The 22,680-nt window shown below is 25.3% G+C and overlaps 2 protein-coding genes across 2 annotated transcripts; one reads left to right on the top strand and one right to left on the bottom strand.

Moving 5' to 3' along the window:
* Positions 1-1,950: 1,950 nt before the first annotated feature.
* LOC130823973 (protein LIGHT-DEPENDENT SHORT HYPOCOTYLS 10-like) lies at positions 1,951-13,168 on the top strand. Its single transcript, XM_057688825.1, has 2 exons — positions 1,951-2,641; positions 12,853-13,168. The coding sequence occupies exon 1, from the start codon at positions 2,101-2,103 to the stop codon at positions 2,638-2,640; it is 540 nt and encodes a 179-aa protein (XP_057544808.1). The 5' UTR covers positions 1,951-2,100; the 3' UTR covers position 2,641; positions 12,853-13,168.
* A 6,290-nt stretch (positions 13,169-19,458) lies between these two features.
* LOC130823924 (uncharacterized) lies at positions 19,459-21,277 on the bottom strand. Its single transcript, XM_057688751.1, has 2 exons — positions 21,124-21,277; positions 19,459-21,047 (listed from the first exon to the last, which is right to left on the bottom strand). The coding sequence occupies exon 2, from the start codon at positions 20,967-20,969 to the stop codon at positions 20,412-20,414; it is 558 nt and encodes a 185-aa protein (XP_057544734.1). The 5' UTR covers positions 20,970-21,047; positions 21,124-21,277; the 3' UTR covers positions 19,459-20,411.
* Between the last annotated feature and the right edge of the window lie 1,403 nt (positions 21,278-22,680).

The following is a 22,680-nucleotide window of genomic DNA, read 5'->3' as shown; positions in this document are numbered from 1 at the left end:
AATCACCATGATTTATAAATTACAATAAAAAAATAATAATAATCATATAAAAAAAAACAAAAAGATAAATAAAAATCAATCACAGTGATTTATAAATTACAATAAAAATAATTTGTTAACTTTATAAATTACCGTTATTTAATTTACTAATACCTCTTCAACTTATATTACAATTAATCATGTAAGCAAACAATGTAGGGTTGTATTAAGAATCAAAAGTTTTGTCCACAAACTTGGGGACTAGTATCTATTGGCCAACTTTTTTATGTTTTGATATTATAAAGTAAGTTAGGGTGTTTTTTTGAATTTTTAATGACTCTCAGCGAAAGTTAAATATAAATATTTTAATAGAATTAATAATACTTCTAATACTTAGTTATTTAGATTAAATAATTATTATTAATGAAAAAATCAAATAGTATCTACTAGTTAGAAACCCAAAATTAATAGGGTAATTATCAAATTAATTAACATGCAGTTATTATCAAGCTAATAAATTATTAATTATGAATAAATATTGACCTATAGATTATATCAAGCTTTACATGAGTTACTAGAAATTAAATATTGTATTTTAATATTTAATTTAAGATCGAATAAATTAATTTTCTCAGATCCTTAAAAATAACAGAATCTTGAATCGTTGCTCATGTCACTTATGCGATAGAGTGGGCTCTAGAATAAGTCAAGGAAATAGCTAGAGTTAAGTGAAAATCAAACCTATAATCTTATTCAGAGATAACAATAGTTACTCCAACTAAGACAATACTTAGAAAAGCTATGTAATTGGCCATCTAATCATAATTGCATGACTATTATTATTATCTCATTGGATTCCTATCTAATTGGCCATCTAATACATGATTGGTCTAAATCTTCCACCTTAAAATTTCCAAACTTCATTAGGATGTATTATAGCATATGTTTGCCTCTTTAGTTTAACTTTTTCCTCTTTTCCCATCCATCTAGCACAGCTATCAAAAATTCATAAATTTAAATTTTAAATTCAAATTAAATGCGTAAATTAAGTGCGTAAATCTAATCATAATTGCATGACTATTATTATTATTAAAAACGATAAGTTTATTATTGGACTCAAATACAACAAGACAAATACAATATGCGAGTTAATTACACATAAATGTGATGAGTTTTCATCTTAAAGCTAATGGATGATATGAGAATTAAATAGTCTCTCAATCTTATATAATAGCTAACATTTCTATAATTCTTAAATAGGAGATCACACGTATATGCTATTTTTAAACACTCCCCCTACATGTAAGCCTATTTTTTATTAGGTAAAAATGTCATTCTTTTTAAACCTGTAAGTTGTTTCTTTGGAAGGAAAGGCTAAGAGAGAGGGCAATAATAACAATTTAATTTAATACCTTACTTAGAAAAGGTATACATACTTTAACTGAGACAAGACACAACAGCTTCTCTTTGGATTTACCTTTTTCAAAAACCCTCTTTTCTACACCCATGTTCCTTAGTATCAAACAAGTTACTCCATAAAATATGCAAACCAAGAACAAGAAAAGTTCTTGATTTTTGCTAGATTCAAATATCACATATATTATATATAGTTTAGAATATTGAATCACTTTCTCATTTAATTTCTTCTAGTAAATCATGAATTATTCATCCCAAAATCCTTGTAACAAAAGAAATAATCATCAAATCGGCCAAAAAGGACCAAACATGATTCACATCATACATCTATAAATGTTCTAGCTAGCTAGTATTAGCTACAATCATATTACCAAAAAGGAATAAAAATCCCCCAAGAAAAATTAAATTAAGAGACAAAGATGAAGAGGAAAAGAAAGCAATAAACCAAAAGAAGCACCTAATATTCAAAAATGGGACCCACTCAAATATTGTCTGATCTTCCTTCTCTCAAATCTTAAGATGTGACCTCCATCATCATCTTCCCCCACTTCATTTGCCTCATTCACCATCTTTTGTCTCCTCCTCTTATACTTCTATTATTATATTCCTTTCCTTTATTTTTCAAAAAAAAAAATCCCAAAAAAAAAATAATAACAAATAACCTATATTTACATATTTTAATTTACACTCTAAAACTATTATACTATGTTCTCCTCCATGACAAACATCACAAAATTTGCATCACCTTCAACTTCAACTTCGACTCCGGTTCAGACTCAGACTCAAACTCAGACTCTGAGTCGATACGAGTCACAAAAAAGAAGGGATTGGAACACTTTTGGACAATACCTAAGGAACATGAGACCACCCGTGCCAGTGTCACAGTGCACGTGCCATCATGTCCTAGAGTTTCTTAGGTATCTTGATCAGTTTGGAAAAACTAAGGTTCACTTACATGGGTGTTCCTTTTTCGGGCAGCCGGATCCTCCTGCCCCATGTAGCTGCCCATTAAGGCAAGCTTGGGGCAGCCTTGATGCTTTGATCGGACGGCTCAGAGCTGCTTTTGAGGAACACGGTGGGTCCCCTGAGATGAACCCGTTTGGAAATGGGACTATTAGGGTTTACTTAAGGGAAGTTAAGGATTGTCAATCTAAAGCAAGAGGGATTCCTTACAAGAAGAAAAAGAAAAAGAAGAAGGTTTTGAAAACAACCGAAGGTTCTTCTGCTTCAAACCCTCACTTCTAAGGTATATTTATATATTTTTCTCGAATTTCAAATTTTATTTTTTCTGTCTTTTTAAATTTGTTAGACAATATTTAAAAAAGTTCATTTTAATTTGCGTTATATATATATTAACTTCATCCTTGTATATCAACTATCAATTTAAACTTTTAAATCGTTAATCAACCATCTATAATTTCTTAGATCTGGTAACGCTTAAACAATAATTAATTTGTAGAAATACAAATATAATATTTGGACAAAAGATCATAACGCATAAGTAAACATACAAAAGATCTATAGATATGAAACCCTAACTGTCTTTAACTTGAAAACTAGGTCCTCTAGTAGGGTAATTTTATAGTTGTTTATTCCTTTTAAAGGCACAAACTAATAAAATAGAATAAAAAATAATTTACAAATTAATAAAATTAATTAAACAATGTTGTTGGTGATTACTTAAAAATATTTATTAATTTATGTCTAAATATAAAAAAAATATAGTCATATGCTATAAAATATTTTATTTACAATTAATTATTTTATAAAAACTATGAAAAATCAATGGCCTGATTTTATAATGAAAAAAATCAATAATTGAAATTGTTTAATTATGGTGATTGGCTTATAAATCAATCACTATAAAATTACCCCCTCTAGAGAATATAAATTAATTTCAGTTCAATCATCTTTTGTATTTACATGCGTTTGGGTGGAGCATAGCATGCACGCGCTCTATATATATTTAACATCGACATACATATAATATTTAGAATATTTTTGATGAATATAATTATTAAGACACATTCAAATTTATAAATGTACATTAAAATAATTTTATTTTTTATCATGATAGAAATTAAAAAAAATAAATTTCCCCCTATTTTATTACCTTCAACAATACAACTAATTACTTCTATATTATGTAGTCGCATTGTATGTGTCCCACTCTAAGACTATCTTAAGAAGCAATCATTCTCTCTCTTATCATGCAATAAAACTATTAAAAACTTCTAGATTTTAAGATATGATGTTTTTTCATGTGATAACATAGTATTCAAACACACGTACAATAATATTTTTAAAATATAATTTTTATGTTTATTTTCCTTTGGAAAAGATTCTCTTAGTTTCGTAGTATAATTTTCATGTGAGAAAGCGTTTTTTTTGAGGAAATGATCTTTAATTAAGGAGCTAATTATATTTTATGATTTGTATTAGATAGTTAGATCATTCAACTTATATATGAGGTACATCTTATAGTTAACTGTCTTATATAATAATTTGTCTTTACAGTTAGTCAGTCTAATTATACACAATAATATCATGCTTGCAACTATTATTTAAAATAAATATTTATCAGAAAAATAATAGTCAAACTAAGAAAACAAGACTATTCAAGGATAAAAAATAAGGAAATATTATCAAGGCTAAGAAATGATTATAAAGTGATGAAAAAAGAAAGCGGAGGAATCAAATTTTTTATTTTAGGGGTAAACATTCAATTTAACCTAATATTATAGAGAGAAAATATTTCCCTACTTCTCCCTTAAATAAGACGATTATCTCCCTTCCTTCGTTTAGGAAAAGAAGCAATATTTATATTATAAATACGAAATAAAGTTAGGATATATCATAAAACAAAAAAATTTTCTCACATTTCTCTAAAACAGGGAGAGAAGAAAAGACTACGGGAGTAAACATAGAGCCAAAGTTAATATCATATGTTGATTTTATTTCCCCTTTTCTCCCTTTTTTTCACCATCATACAATTGTATCATTTTTCCTTCATCTTCCCTTTTAAATTTGCATACATGTACTTATCTTTACTTCTATATATTTTTATTTGTTTTTCCTTAAATATTTACCCTAATACAGGCATACATGTCTGTAGAATTAAGGAAAAATTACCAATAATAGTCCAACATTTTCATGATTTTTCGATAATAATCTCATGTATTAAATAAACATGAATAATTCCAACTTTGAAGATATTTTTTCTAGAGTAAATTCGGTTACTGGATGACTTGCTATTGCAAGTTTTTTTTTTAGAAAAGATAAATGTAAATAAAATATCAAAAAAAATGTTTAAAAATGTTTAAAAAGTCTTTTAATCTTTTTAGTATTTTTATAATTTTTCATTAAATTTTAAAAAAAATCTCTAATTTTACATTAATTTTCAATTTACTTTTTTAGTAAATTACCTACTATATGTCATCAGATTACCCAAGTTTACTCTAGTAAATACCCTTTAAAATTAAGATTATTTATAAGTTATTAATGGATAGAATTATTATTAGAAAATTATAAAAATTAGATTATTCAAGATAATTTTCTTAAAATTAATTGTATAATTAAGTGGCAACATGTTTTAACATCACTCTTCAATCGACTAAGTGCACACAGATTTATTATGCATCAACCCTCACTCTTCACGTAACTAATTGAACTTGCTCTTTACTCTCCGGTACACTAATCCACCCTCCTTATTGATATTCACTCCACTAAATCACTAGCATAATATAGTTAATGCATTTTATAATAGTATAAACTAAATAACTAGTTTCTTGAAAGACCGCAATTTTGAGAGACGTATTTTAAAACCAGTCTATTAAAGATTAATGTATACTTACTGTATCCTTAATGCCTATTTTTAATATCTAAAATGTCTATTTTTAATATCTTAAATGTCTATTTAATCATTTCTTAATGATTACTTACAATATTTTAAAAAAATATATAGTGGATCGGCCTAATTAAAAATGGTTTCTCAAAGAGACCGTTTCTCACAAGAATTTGTGATAAACTAAATCCATGTAGAGTAAATATATTTCCAATTACTTAAATTTTTTATTTTCTGTAAGCCAAATTATAAATAAATATATATACATCTATATGCCACTCACATTTTTCTTAGCGAAACCCATCTATCTGGGGAGTATGTACGGGTATAGCATATCTGCTACCTTCTTTTTCGAATTTCGATTTGTGCAAAATATTGGATTACATCTATATTTTTGGTATTGTTATAATTCGCCACCCTTTTTATTTTATCGCCCCCTTCTTAATGAAATTACGAATTTGCCTCTGAACTTTAAAAAATTACGAATTTGTCACTGGACTTAATAACACTATTATCAACTAAATTAATAAAAAAATTATTAATAAAAATTAAAAACTAATTAACAACTAAATTTTAATTAATATATTATTATTATATTAAAAAATAATTAAACATTCAAATAAATTATTAAAATTCAAAACTAATTATTATAATAACGTTATCATAATATAATAATATATTAAAATAAAATAATTTATTACAACATTTATTTAAATAACATTAACTTAAAAAATAAATTAATTAAACAAAAAAAATTTCATAATTCGAAATAAAAAATAAATAAATAAAATAAATAAAAAAATAAAAAATACTAGTCACAATTTTTGTGCGACTGGTATTATATATATTTTTTTATAATTTTTTTTAATTTTTATTATTCTTATTTATATTATTATTGCTATTATTATTATTATTATTTTTTTATTATTTTTATTATTATTATTATTATTATTATTATTATTGTTGTTGTTGTTGTTGTTGTTGTTGTTGTTGTTGTTGTTGTTGTTGTTGTTGTTGTTGTTAATATTATTATTATTATTATTATTATTATTGTGATTTTTATTATTATTATTAAATTTTATTTTTGTTTAATTATTATATTTAATTTATTTTTTAAAATATTATTATTATTATTATTATTATTATTATTATTATTATTATTATTATTATTATTATTACTATTTAAATAACAATAACTTAAAAAATAAATCAATCAAACAAAAGAAATTTTATAATTCGAAATTCACAAAAAAAATTAAAATAAATAAAAAAAATAAAAAAATAATACCAGTCGTACTTTTTATTTAATTATTATTTGTGCGACTGGTATTATTTTTTATTTTTTATTTTTAAAAAATTTTGTTATTAATTTTATTCATATTATTGTTATTATTATTATTATTATTATTATTATTATTATTATTATTATTATTATTATTATTATTGTTATTATTATTATTATTATTATTATTATATTATTGTGATTGTTATTATTATTATTATTATTGTGATTGTTATTATTATTATTATTAAATTTTTATTTTTTTTAATTATTATATTTAATTTAGTTTTTAAAATATTATTATTATTATTATTATTATTATTATAAATAAATAATTTTAAGTCCAGTAACAAAGTTGTAATTTTTTTAAAGTCTAGAAGCAAATTTGTAATTTTTTAAAGTCTAGGAGCAAATTTATAATTTTTTAAAGTTTAGGAGTAAATTTGTAATTTTATTTGAAGTGGCGAGAAAACAAAAAAATGGTGAAAAATAATAATTGTTATATCTTTTTGCTAGAGAAACTACGTCGTCATATTCCTGTAGTATTTCTGTTGATTAAGACAAAAAGTTTAAAAAGATTCCCCATCATAATTTTTCTGATTTGTGTTACTTCATTGCAAGTGGAGAGGAATGTATACTTTGTATGCCACGGTGCTTCTTGCTGAAACATACATCCTCCCTTACGTTTTAGTTGCAACATAAGAATTTTTTACGCAGTTCAATGTACTAATTTCATCCTTAATATCTCTAATTATGTATAATAAAAAATTATAAAATCTAGATATTAATAATTTTTACACCGAGACGAATCAAACAAGATTCCATTTGACTATGTTTTAACTTATAGACTAAAAATTAATCATAAATTAAAGAAGCTAAGTAAATAGTGTATATACTTCCAATGTTGGAGCTAAATTAGAACAGAGGCAATACCTAAGACATGGTACTATGTATACAGATTACAGAGAACTAAAAAGATTTAGCTGTCTGATTAAAAATATAGACTGTAATGATTAATGAATACTATTTTTTTTAATAAAGCAAGTCTTGCATTATTTGTACTTATAGTAGTTAAAAGAAAAAAATAACCCAAAATAATTCTATCTTTAACCGATTTTCCTATAATAATTCAAACTTTTGATTAGACATGAATAATCTCAACTATAGAGGATATTTGGCTACTTGCTAATTATTTTATTATTTATTTTAATTTTTATTTTTAAATATTTTTTATTTTAATTTTATTTTCTTTTTTTAGCAATTAACTTGTAATATACCGATTATTATTTGGGCAACAATGTTATTGAGTATGTGACCCTAAAATTGAAATTCTTTATGGTTAATAAAAAAATATTATTATAAAAAATTCAATTATTTTAGGTTATTTTTCCATAGTAATTTATACATCAATATATCTCTATCTATACTATACAGTGTATATATTTTAAAGCCATTAATTTATGATACATGTCATCCTCTTATTTACTTTATTCCCTCCAAAATTGTAAGATTTAAAAGTAATTTTCCCAAATTAAATTATACTAAGTCATTTTTCCTAATCTTTTAATGTAATGTTCCTGAATATAATATTGTAAATAATCTTCCTATAATATTTTACTGATTATAATTGATATATACAAATTAAATCAAATATGTAACTATACTCTTAAAATTTTATGAAGATTATTGGTTTTAGTGTAATCTTCCCTAATATTTATAAAACAATAATTACATCATGTCATGAAGTTAATATGATATAAGCTTTTAATTTTAACCGCAATCTTAATTATCACACAATAGAGAACAAAATTTATGAGGCATTTTTAAGTCTAATTACTATTAAAGGATTAAACTACTTAAAATACTACTAAAATAATCTAACTAGAAACTTCAATTCTAAATAATGATAGGAAGAGTCTAGGATATAGATAATCTCCAATTCTAGTATGAACATTAATTCCTACTTATATAAAATTATATTTTTATATAGGTACAAAAAGTTAGATTTCTAAAGACAGATAAATTCTTTATTAAGACTGTTTCACTATGAGATGATTTAATATGGGCTATTCAAATTTTAATTTCTTAAAATTTAATGAAAAAATTTATTTATTTAATTAACTGCTATGTAAGTTTAACTTTGGGCTGCTTGTATGGGTTCGTCTCACGATAAGACGGTCTCATACTAGGCTTGCTGCTAAAGACACGATTATTATAGCCTTTTTGTAAAAAAAAAAAAAGAAATATTTAAGATGCTTATGAAGGTTAAAGTCAAGAGTTTGGATTAGATAATTAGAAAATGAGAAATAAGGAATTTATAATTTAATGAGTAGTATTTAAAAAAAGCATATGTAATATTAAATGCAATTACATTGACTTAATTATTTTTTTGTCAATCATCAATAAAAAAAATATGCTTAGGGCTTTATTTGTATCAAATCGACATTTAAATTGGCTTCATTTAATTTCTGTGTCAATCATCAAAAAGAAATAAGCTTCATTCCTTTGGTAGTTTAAAATATAAATACTTATAATCAATTATCACCTAAGAAGTTTAGCTTTTCAATAAAATTAATGCACATAAGCAACACATATATAAAAGCTTCACATTTGTAATTTTATTATCTTTATTGATTTATTGATTAGTATGATCATTTTTATCTTAAAATTATATTTAACTAAAAATTATAAAAATTTGATAATTAGGTGATAAAAAATTTTATGATTAAACGATGCAAACAAGATTCCACTTGATTATATTTATTCTTACATATTAACCGTAAATTATAAAATAAACTTAAAAAATCAATAGTACTACTAAATTTAATGTGGGAAATAAATTAGAATGGAGGAAATATTAGTACATGCGCCAACTAATACAAAGAGACATAAAAGTTTTCCGGTATATATAATAAGCGACGAAGAAACCCTAGCCCTAACTAATAGAGTAATGCATCCTTCATATTCTTCACGTGGCCTCCTAATATTTCAAGTAGGCACAAACAATATTACTATATAATATATACTCCTACTAATTGACCTAATTTCCATATTCAGAAATCAGAGCAGCGAAAGATACCCAATTTTTTCAGCATCACAATCACATTATAGGTTGAAAGTCAACTCATATTTAAATGAAAACATAGAACCTCATTCGTATGAATTTACAACAAGTAATAATAGCACAAACATTAAGAAAATTATCTGAGAAAATGTGTATATAAGTATTAAAAAAAGTGATGAATATTATCTAAAATAGAAATGTAATATGTAAATAGAATAGATAAAAACTGTAATATCGACAGATTTATAGGAAAAGAGTGCTTCTTTAGCTAGTCTTATTTTTTAAAGTAAATAAAAAAATCAAAAAATCAAAAATGCATAAAATAATGTCAAATTATTGCAAAAAAATATTATGATCAACTTTATAAGCTATAGATAAAGTCTCAATGCATGGTTGTCTGCAAAAAGTCTTTATTTTATTCATTCATATTAATTATTTCTTACCATCTTAACAAGTAAATTTAGTGAGGGGAGTGAAAGGAAGCGAAGAGAAATAAAAGAAAAGTAATTCTTATTTGTTTAACAGAGAAGGGAAAAGAAAGAAAATTGAGATAATTTCCCCTTCAAATCTTTTCAACTTTAAAAAGATTAATATTTTAACAAAAATCATTCATTCAATCTCTTTAAATTCGTTACCTCTTGTTTTGTTATCCAACAAAAGATCTCTCATCCCTCCAAATTCTTCCTCTTCCGTTTCTTTCATTTCCTTTTATTCAAACATAGTGTAAATCCTTTAAATTTAACATTTTATCTTCCTATAATTTTTGAGTTTAAGTTACAGAGTAATATGAGTGAATAAAATGTGAGACTGAGAGCATATAGCATCATAAAAGCCAACGTGTTTTTGGCACATTAATATTGCATATCTTGTATCATAGTAAATAATTTGACTCTTACATAAGTGATAGTAAGATAGAACACTAATTTCTATATTAATGAAAGATTGTGGCCTAGCTTAGTTGATAATTATTTCAAATTAACAGTTGAATATTATGAATAGGGGTAGGTATTTAAGGGTATGGGTCGGGTCTGGACCCTATCCGGATTCGGATCCTAATTTTAGGGTATGATTCAAATCCGAACCCTGATATTAAGGGTCTAAAAATTTCGACCCTGACCCAGACCGTAAGGGTCTGGATTCAGACCCTTAAAATCTAGAACTTTAGGATCTAGAACCATACCTAAAAAATTTATTTTCTTGAGTGAGATTAAAGGATTTAAAACTAGACCCTAATATGAACCTAATTTATAACTTCAATCATCCAACTCCATAACTCAAGTTAACTAACATAATTTGACCTAATTCATCAAATTTTACAATAAATCAATTAAAACTCAAATTGGACATCAAGTAAACCAAAACCCCCAAATCAATTTGAGAAACCCTAACTTTTGTTTCAAATCACATAAGAGATAAAAATCCTTACCAATTACAGAAGAAATAAGGGCGATGGAAGTGGTGATAGTATATGATGGTATGGCACGCGGCAGGCCGGAGTTGCGACAACAAATGGTGGTGCGCGGTTTGGGGCCTGCTGCGGTGGCCTAAATGCATGAGTAGAGGAGCAAAGAAAGTGAGGATGTTAGTGGTGGTTATGGCGCACAAACTGAAGTAGAAGGCGGCGGTGCGAGCGGCGCACACAGGTGGCGGCAGAAGTGTGTTGGGAACCCTATTGCAGCAGCATAAAAGAAAAAAAAATTATGATAAAAAAAACATAAAATAAAATGAGGAGGGATTAAATATTGTTTTATAAACGCCTAATTTATTTTCTCAAACTTACAAATTATACTCTCCAACCCAAAAAAAATTAAAAATATAAAAAATAAAAAGGATTCAAAGGTCGGGTCCGAATCTACCCAGACCCGAAACCTTATAATATTTTTTGGACCCAGACCCTTAAGATCTAAAAAAATAAACCCTTACCCTTAAAAAAAAAAATAGAGTCCAATAGGGACCGAATAGGGTCTTAGACCCTTGCCCATCCCTAATTATAAATTTGATTCTTAACTAGTGCATCTTACACTTTTTTCCCTCTCCCTCGCCCAACCATATCGCATTATTAATAATATAGATAAAATAAATTAGATGCATGACTAACGATAAATAGATAATAATTTTATAGCTTGTATCTAAATTTTCAACCAATTTGATGAAATGTTTTTTTTTTTTTGAAATAAGGATATTCTAATAAAAAAATGTGAAATTATTTTTCAATTTGCACTTGACAAATATCAACACAGTTACCATGATATTTTAAAGATTGATTATGCTAATAAGAATCACTATCTTAGTATTATTTTTTTAAAATAGCACTTGAATTGTGAAATTATAAATTTTAGTTTTTTTTTTTTGAATAGTACTTATACTATAATTTTGTTAAAATAAGACTTAGTATGATTTCTAACTAATTTTTAAAATTACTATTCATCATCATTATCATAATCATATTTAGTGTATTTCACCTATAAAAACTAAAATCATGAACTGGAAGGCCGGATGAAAGATAACAAACTATGCCCATAAATTAAAGGAGTATGCGGCGAAATAAAGAATCTCTCAACTCAAAAAAGACCTACAAAAAAAAGTAAAGCAAGAGAAGACAAGAAAAAAAAATACCAGGCTAATAACAAGATACGAGAAATAAAAATCACTATTAATGGAGTATTAAAAAAATAAAGAGAATTTCATGTTGTGGTTTAATATAGTTTATCTTTAAACGTTTAGAATCATATTTAAGCTAAACTTTTTTAAACTTTATGTGTTGATCGAAGTAGTAGCTTTCTCTGAAATAATAATTATAATTAATTAAAGCAAATATTATTTGATTAATTCCACTTATTAATAATTTCATTCATCATAATTTCCTTGATTATATTCATAAATAATTATATATGAATGTCCTGTTATATAATTAAATCAGGTGTATATGGTGAGGCGAATCTTTGAAAATACCTAAAATGATCTAGCCCCCTAAAAACTTTTAGGTCTTTATTTAAAACCAAAATATTGTCTATTATCTAATGTTTATTATAGAAAAAAAACTTTTGGATTTTTATGTGAGAGCCAAAATAAATATTGGGTGTTAAAATTCTAACCCTCCCAATCTTTTGTATGAATACTAATTTAAATCCTTTTAAATTATCGATTAAAATATTCCATTGCGTATGTTTATATGTATATAAAAATGATTGAAACTAAATGGTTGACTGGAGAAAGACTCGACAAATATGATCTTCTAATAGTGCTTGATGTATTGATTTTTTCTAGCATGAAGACTGAAAAACATGCACATCAAATCGTTCAAGTGAAAGCACTTTGCTCGTGCACTTGCTCGTTCGCTCGTTCGCTCATTCGCTCATTCGCTCTATTATATATAAGGGCTAATAAGGTAAGTTATATCATGAAAAGAATGTATAAGGATTTGGTTATCTCCAGGACGTTGTATCATACATCTATATTGTAATATTAGTAGTATACTTTTTCCAAATTTTTCAAGATCACATTATGTGTTGTTGGTGGCGGCCTATCATACTACTTGTATTTATTCACTTATGCAAAGCTCATTCCTTTGAGAATTTGAGAGAATTAAGTTAATTATGAATTATAATCATCTTTTTCCGATGTTATGTATATTTTCAACTTTACATGATGATTATTATTAGGCAAAATGTTAAAAAACTACCTAGTATATACCCCATTTTGCAAAAAACTACCTTAAATAAAAATTTTTGCAAAAAACTACTTTATATAATACAATTGTTTGCAAAAACACTACCTTATAACGGATTGTGGCTTTTGACCGCTATCTTTAACTGTTGACCCGCATGTGAGACGCACGTGATGCATTACAGTATTTAATTTTTATTTTTATTTTTATTATTCTTATTATTATTATTATTATTATTTTTACTATTATTATTATTATTATTATTAATTTTTTTAAAAAAATAAAAATAATAATAATAATAATAATAATAATTTAAAATAAAATAAAAATAAAAACAAAAGTAAAATAATAATAATAATAATAATAATAATAATAATAATAATAATAATAATAATAATAATAATAAAAATTTAAAATAAAATAAAAATAAAAACAAAAGTAAAATAATAATAATAATAATAATAATAATAATAATAATAATAATAATAATGATAATAATAATAATAATAATAAAATAAATAAAATAAAAATTTTTAAAAAAATTTAAAATAAAATTAATTTTTATTTTTTTTACTTTTGTTTTTATTTTTATTTTATTTAAAATTTTAATTATTATTATTTTTTTATTTTTAAAAAAATTAAAAAAAAAAAAAATTAATAATAATAATAATAATAATAATAATAATAATAAATAAAAATAAAAACAAAAATTAAAAAAAATAATAATAATTAAAATTAAAAAAAATAAAATAATAATAATAATAATAATAATAATAATAATAATAATAATAATAATAATAAAATTAAAAAAAAAAATAAAAAAAAAATAATAATAATAATAATAATAAAATTAGTTTTTTTAAATTTTTTTATTTTTATATTTATTATTATTTTTTTTATTTTTACTTTTCTTTATATTTTTATTTTATTTTAAATTTTTATGATTATTATTTTTTTTATTTTTAAAAAAAAAAAAAAAAAAATAATAATAATAATAATAAATATAAAATATTAAAAAAAATAATTTTATTTTAAATTTTTTTTAAAATTTTTAATTTATTTATTTTATTATTTTTATTATTATTATTATTAGTTTTGTTTTTATTTTTATTTTATTTTAAATTTTTGTTATTATTATTTTTTTATTTTAAAAAATAAATAATACTAATAATAATAATAAATAAAAATAAAAATAAAAATAAAAACAAAAATTAAAAAAATAAAAATTAAAATTAAATACAGTAATGCATCACGTGCGTCTCACATGCTGGTCAACGGTTAAAGATAGCGGTCAAAGGCCATAAACCGTTATAAGGTAGTGTTTTGCAAACAATTGTATTATATAAGGTAGTTTTTTGCAAAAAAATTTATTTAAGGTAGTTTTTTGCAAAATGGGGCATATGCTAGGTAGTTTTTTAACATTTTGCCTTATTATTATGATTCAAAAGTTTGTGGCAAATACAATCATTGTTCATATAATAATATATATAACAAAACCTCTATAATTATCGATACAAGTTCTAACAAACAAGTTTATTTAAACTAAATAACGTCTCATCATGAGATAGGCCTATACAATCAACATATTTTTCTAATTGATCACTTTAAGATTGAAAGTGGTCAGTTTAAGGTTATAAGTTATTACTTTAAGACTATAAAAAGTTATTACTTTAATATTATATTTGATCATTTTAAACTTGTAAGTGATTGTTATAAGATGATAAATGATATTTTAAAATTGTAAGTCCAATAAAAATGATCATATACTAAATATGTCTCATATAAGAATTTGTGTAAACCATTCATTTCTGGATCGGGCAAAGTGTTCTATGTTATATGCCTATATCCATATTATATAAGGCTCATGTAAACTGAAATGGCCACTTGTCATATTGGGTCAAGCAGAGATATTTAGGTTGGGCCAAGTCATCCTGACAAGGAAAATTTGAATAAAATAAGATTATTTAACAACTTAATTCCAAAAAATAAGCTCCGTGAAAACTTATTTCCCAAAATAAGCGTCCGTACATCCAAGCCTAGCCTCGGGAACTTTCGCTGTTACTAACAGCGACTTAAAAAAAAAACTTTTTTTTTTTAAGTCGCTGTTAGTAACAGCGACTTAGTGCGTTTTAAGTTTTCAACTCTCAGTTACTTCCTTATTCCAGCGGACGAGATTAAAGAGTTACCAGTTAACCTTAAAGTCGCTGTTACTAACAGCGACTTAAGGAGTTGACTGGTCAAGTCCTTAAGTCGCTGTTAGTAACAGCGACTTTGGTCTTTTAATTTTTTTTATTTTTTTTTCATCTTTCGCTGTTAGTAACAGCGACTTAACTCAAGGCTAGGCTTGGATGTACGGACGCTTATTTTGGGAAATAAATTTTCACAGAGCTTATTTTTGGAATTAAGTTGTTAAATAATCTTATTTTATTCAAATTTTCTCCTGACAAGCCTAATCAAAACATTTTGTGTTACCGAGTTTATGCCTGTTGGTTGGGTATGCCACAGCCCACAATCACCTATCTATAAAGTCAACAAAAAGGAATGGAGAAAATAATTAGCTATTTGATTTTTATTTCACAAAAATAAGTTAGTGGAAGAGTTAATGAGAATTAAACTCGAATTTAATCTGTAAAATATAATAAATGTTGCTATTGAGATAAAAATCGTCTTTCATTTGATTTTTTAGTTCAAGTTATATTTTTAAATCACTGTTCGTTGAAGTTATATTTTTAAATCAATGTCCTTAAACATATCATACAAAATCAAATAACCTAATTTTGAGTATAATCTCTTATTATCAATAATTAGAACAAAAAATTTAAAATGTTGTGCATGAATTTTCAAGGATGAAAATACAATATTAAATTGCCCAAGAGTAATCGTAATTGCTCTTGGATTGAGGCTTGAATTTTTATAACAAAATTAGAGAATTCAATGTATAAATAAACAATTAAAATGCACATATAATTGACATAAGGATTTAACAAGGTTCATTTATATGTCCTTCCTAAACCTAGAATGTACTTTATGTAAGAAACAATAAAGTTCTTCATGAACTCATAAGAGGTCTGACGATGAAGGATTTCATAAGCAAGGTGGATTTTGGACCGTAAGTTATTATTCAAGTAAAAGACTTAAGGGGCAAACACAAACTTCTACAGAGATTTATGTTTATCTTTTATGTCTCACCATTGTTGTTGAGTTTTTGAACTCTATTAATCCTTCCTATTCAGCTTGTGTGTCCTATTTTCTTTTATGGTCAAGTCATCTTAATTGTCCAATTTTTATTTTTGGTATGGGTTTTTGACTTTTATGCCCTTAGTAGCTTTATCCTATTTTCAATTATACCCTCCATTACCCATACTAATTTTCCTCCCTTACATTAAAAAACCCATAATATCACTCTCTTTCCTACCCTTAGGGTCCCACTTTTGACTCTCCTTAAAATCCGTAAAAAGTCAAATGGGACTTCTAAAGTGAATAGGAGGGAGTATTATTCATCGGTCAATAAAAAGTAATTTAAGATCTAGGAAAAATTCGGTCCATACTAAACGAACTTTGGGAAATGTTGTATTATTGATTTATGTTTTAGTTTCATGTTCTTGTTACACTAAATTTTCTCAACTTTATTTTTAAATTCATTTCTTTTTATATTATGCACTTAAGTCTTCACCATTGATTTTTATTGATCAAGATCACTACCGTTGCTTTGCCACATTATTCTCAAACATATAACAATAGCCCAAATATATACATTATAGTCATAATAAAATTAAGACTATGCGACTAGTTTCACCGATTATTATTATTATTATTATTATTATTATTATTATTATTAGTTTTTTTTAGTTGGTTCTACCTATTTATTTTATTTATATGCATTTAATTTATCTTTTCCGTGTAGCTACGTCTTCTTATCTTTCTCAAGACAGGGGGTTCATTTGGCCGCGCTCTCCTTTATGGGTATGAGTTGCCGCCGTCCTTCTCTCTCCAAATTCTGTCCATAGTTTTTCTATAAGCGAAATACAGTAGATAAGATGATAATGATAACTAGTTTCACCAAAACCAACTAAATAACTTTTAAAAATATTCTATCAATTGACATAACAATGCTCAACTTAATTGGGATTCATATCCACACACACATGAATTAAAGGTGAATTTGAATCTAAATAATTTTTATGTCACTAACAAGGATATGAGCCCTTAAATTTCATTTTAGGTGAGATATGTTATCTATTTCCTCATATTGATCTTAAGTGTCCAATTTATTTTTAGAACACTATTTATCTATTACTTTTAAATTGTATTTTATTATTAGTCTATAAGTTAATACATAGTTCTGTAGGATCTTATTTGATTCGTTTTAATATAAAGTTTTTAATATCAATTTTTTATAATTTTTAATTGTACATAAGTAAATATATTAATGATTGAATAAGTGTATTGGATAGTTCATAAAGTGAATAAGACACTTAAGATGAAGATGAATACGAGGGACTATGTTAACATGTCCCTTGAAACTAGTATCATTTGAGCAAAAAGTATGGATGCAGTATATGCCCTCTACAAACCTCGTGCAGAATATATTCAACTTTAAATAAGGGTGAGTGAGATTTAAATTCATGACCACTTATCATACAAGCTCTGATACCATATTAAAAAACCAACAACTCAACTATAAACTCAAATTGATGATTGAGACCACATAATAATAATAATAATAATAATAATAATAATAATAATAATAAGTTATACACTATAGCAATACAAATTTCACAAAATATTTATTCTCCTAACCAAAATATCAGAAAAAATTATTATTGAAAATTAGGAATATTCAAAGGCAACGAAGAGAGTAATAAGTTGATGTAGAAAATGAGGTAAGCAAAGCATTAGAGCACTAGTGTCAAGTGTGCGGGCGTGTGGCCGTGGGAGGCACAGTTCCAGCTCCAGGGCCATAGCCAAGGGAACACCCCTTAATATGTCCCCTCATTGTGCTACTTAATTTACAAGCACATTTATTTTTTTAATCTTTCTTTAATTATCTAACTTAATTATTCTGTTACCTATTAATTTACTTTAATTATGACACTTGTAACACTTTATTCTTCTGCGGCGCCTTTAACATTATTTTATCATTTAATTCAGACTTTTTTCTCTCTTTTTTTTTAATTAATATTGTACCTTTTTTTGAAAAAAAATTTATTGGAGACATTGTATATTTGCATTCTAAAAGTATAAGAAATCATATGTCTATGAAAGCAATTATTTTAAAAAATTTACTAATTTATTGGCATTGATTTTTTTTTATTCAAAAAGGAGTCTTTTGTAACATTATTTTTTAAGAGCATATTATAAAAAATAATTTTACTTTATGCAGGTATTAGGAGTATTGACTATTGATGTTGATCATTCCCATGAGCTGGGTATTGTTTCTTTTAATTTTCTTATTACTATTAAATTTTGTTTTATAAATTTAGAGGGATTGAAAAAGATTAACTCTATTGATTCATTTGTTATTTATTTTCCATAAATTTACTTTCACTCAAAATTAATCATCAAGTATAAGAAATTTTCATGTTATTTAAAATATAATTTATTACCTGCCATCAATTTGCAGATCCTGACTTTATACACGAGATTTACTGGATATGATGATGATCCGCTATCAATTTCATTTAAAGTCTATTGGCTAAGGTAACAAAATTATGCCTATTTGGAAGCATATATAGAAATAATATATAAATTTATAAATGATTCAAACAATAAATCAAAGGTTATTTTCAATTTTATTGTTATTTTTATTTTTTGTTATTTGTTTCTAAAGGTTTCTTGTTTCGAGTAAAGAATACACTAAAGAACTTTTAACATTAACGAAGTTGGGTTAAAAAAGTTCGTTAATGACACATTGACACTCTAGCATTGCACACTTCTCTAAGATGACAAAGTACTATTTTTTTTCATTAGTACGTGCATAATAATAGTGAATAGGGTAAAAAATTGATTTGATGATTATGAAAATCTATAACATATAAATTGATTAAATATACATAAGAATGAAAAATGATTTCAATTCAATATCCACCTATATTAGTACTCCCTCTGTTTTTATATGTTCTTCTCAAATAAAATTTTTAAATTTTAATTTTAAATTTTAATTATGATTTCTAATCTATTTATATGAAAAACATATTTATGTGGGATCTTGATAGATTCGTCTCAATATAAATATACTAAATTAATATGAATTTTTAGAAATTTTAAAATTCAAAATGAAAACTCAAAAAATAAATGGAAAGAACAAATAAACAAATATAGTAGGAAACTATAAATACAAACTTTAATTTGTCTTGTGAATGGTCCATATTATGACTTGTGAGAGCAAACAATGCCCATAATTGGAATAATTGGGAGACCAAGAACATGAAGCAACATATTGCAAAATCATCTACTGGTTATCATTGTGGAAACCACTTTCTTTTTAATCATATTTTTCCTTAAAATATGTATGGTGAGACTTTGGATTGTGTACAAATTTTGATTTCTTAAAAATAGGCTGTTTGCTTAATATAACTCTATAATTTGAACTACACATAATATTTTCAATCCATCTCAAATAATAAAAAAAAAAAAATACAATTGACAAAGATAAATAAAGAGAAGTGTAGTTGATTAAGTTTTTTCTTTAATAAACAATAATATTCATACAAAAATACTTCATTTCATATATAATTCTCTCATTTATAAAACAATATAATTAAATAGCATAAAATATTAGGAGTATGTATGTATAATTAACATTTAGAGTATAATTACTCCAATTTTACCCAATGTCATATGTTCACACAAAAATGTTCATGATCTATATAACAAAAACTTCCTCTTTTTTTTTTCTTTTTCTAAAAATAATTAATAGTCGAAAATAAAAAATAAAAAGAAAAAAAAAATACACACATCAAAATGATATGTTTAATTATAAACGAAAATCATGCATAGATTGACCTTACCTAGAATAAAAGAATATTTTTTAAATTTATAATAGGAGTTTGATTTTCCTGTAGGTAGGAGTAGGATCAATCATACGACTCCTCTTGTTAGTAAGAAATTCTCGACCTTACCTCAAAATTTTTTTAAAAAATTAAATTAATAAATTATATTAATTACTTGAAGCCGTTTCACTGTGAGTCTCACAAATACTATCTAAATTAGGTCTCCAAACAGCAACTCTTCCTCTTTTTTTTTCTGTATGAATAACTTTTTCACTTAATATATCACTCAAATACTTATCTCCATCCCCATTTGCTAAAACCAAATTACCACCTTTTATTGATATTGAATTACTACTAATCATCTTATGTTTTCTCCTAGCCGTTGATCCCCTAGATGCATTAATCAACGGTGATGATGATGACAACGACTTCGATTTCTTCTGATGATCACGAACAGGGATAAGAAAGTAAATCTTCCCTTTTTGAAGTTGAGCATCAGGTGGGACCACTACAATAGTGGGCCCACGGTCAACAGCTTGAACGACGTCGGATTTAGGACGTGAAGTTGGCTTCTTAAGGATGTGTTTGGGGTGTGCTTTCATTACTTCTTCAGCTCGTATCGTGCCGGAAATCTCCTCCACGCGGCCGTTTGTGTGGATGATGCGGATTACATCCAATGCCCCGCACGGGAGGATGCAAGATAGACAACATCTTATCATGTTCATTATTTTATTATTTTTCGAACAAAATTAATTTGATTAATCGAAATCTGATATGACTTAATTCGACTTGAAATAAATTGTCTGCAAAAGCTAAATCAAAGTGTTTAAATATTTACTTATACATAATAATTGAAATTAATCTGGGAGGATTAAATACCTGAATGTACACCTCCAGTGAATAGTGATCATATTTGATAGTCTATTTGGGGAATACTTATTATTATGATTTTTGGAGGGACTTCATTGATGGGATTCAAGTGGTGGAAGAGGGAGGAAAAGAAAGGGAAAGGTGGAAGGAAAGGAAGAGTATGTGTATGGGGTATGTGTACTTGGTCTTTTGGATGGATGAATATAAATGGTTGGGGGTGAGGGTCCATTGCTTACCCTTCACCAAGTTCAATAATTTGGGGTGTTTTGGACTTTGTGTGTTAAGTTTGGAGGCATAGGGAAGCATAGATAAAGCACCCATCTTGTATGAGATCGTCTCACCGTGAGATAAGTTCAAATAAAAGGTTCATTAGTAAAAAAACGATGAAAATTAAATTTCCATTTGTACAGAAAGTAGTTATTTTTTAAATTAGTTTGAATTGACCCAATTAAAATTGTTAAGTCATTTAACGATAAGGCGACTTCATCAGAGTATATGTAGTTTTATTTATATAGTTTTATGCATGGAGAAAATAAAATACTACTTGTATTTTGCGTCAAAGATTTCATTTAGCACTTCTTTTGAGTAATTTCAATAGATTCAATAACATGGTATTTATAAATATGTACTTGCCAATTATTTTAAATTTTTAATATTAATTAATTTAAAATGTGATATTTTAGTGTAATAAAGCAATTTTATAGGAACACAGGAATTTTATCTTTACGTTACTTACTATTATGTCTGTTGTATTTATTTTTTTCATTTTTCTAAACCGGAAATTTAACAACGTATCTTCGTTTATGATTCTTATAATTTTAGTACATGTTTTTTTTTCACTAAAATGACCCATTTGTCTTATGCATTTTGTCAAAATAACATCACATATTTACAACTTTACCCTAAAATGTAATATAGTTTTCTCTTTTAATGTATACCCCTCACTTTTTCCAATTTTTTTTTCTCACCCTATAATTACAATTTATGATTTTCAAAACATATCTCAACAATCAATAGTTGCACAATAACATATGCGTTCAATACTTTATTACTCCGCTAGATTTCTACACATATTTCAAATGACAAGTACAACAAATAAGATCTTAAAAAGTAATTAAATTACTATCATTCATTCTACAAGGACTACTTAAAAGGAATCTAAGTAATTAAATTACTATCATTCATTCTACAAGGACTACTTAAAAGGAATCTTTCTAAAAGCATTTTTGTACGAGAAAATATCACAGTGATGTAAGTTATTACAAGTGGCTCAAACTAAAAAAATTAAGTGATCTGATATCTATATTAAGAGTCAATTTTAACGTCTAAAAATAATATGTGTAACATTAAACAATTAGAAATAATTAATTTCAGTATAAAAAAACAGCTCGTCTTGTATGAGACTGTTTCACCATGAAATGGGCCCATATATTAGCCTATTTCTTTAATTAATTTCTTTAAGATCGTAAGTGATCGTTTTAAGGTTATAAGTAATCAAAACTATAAAAAATAATTATTTTAAAATTATAAGTAATCACTTTAGCATTATAAGTAATCACTTTAAGA

This window comes from Amaranthus tricolor, chromosome 9, assembly GCF_026212465.1.
Source record: "Amaranthus tricolor cultivar Red isolate AtriRed21 chromosome 9, ASM2621246v1, whole genome shotgun sequence".
Classification (NCBI taxonomy): Eukaryota; Viridiplantae; Streptophyta; class Magnoliopsida; order Caryophyllales; family Amaranthaceae; genus Amaranthus; species Amaranthus tricolor.
This window is presented reverse-complemented; position numbering and strand designations above follow the sequence as displayed.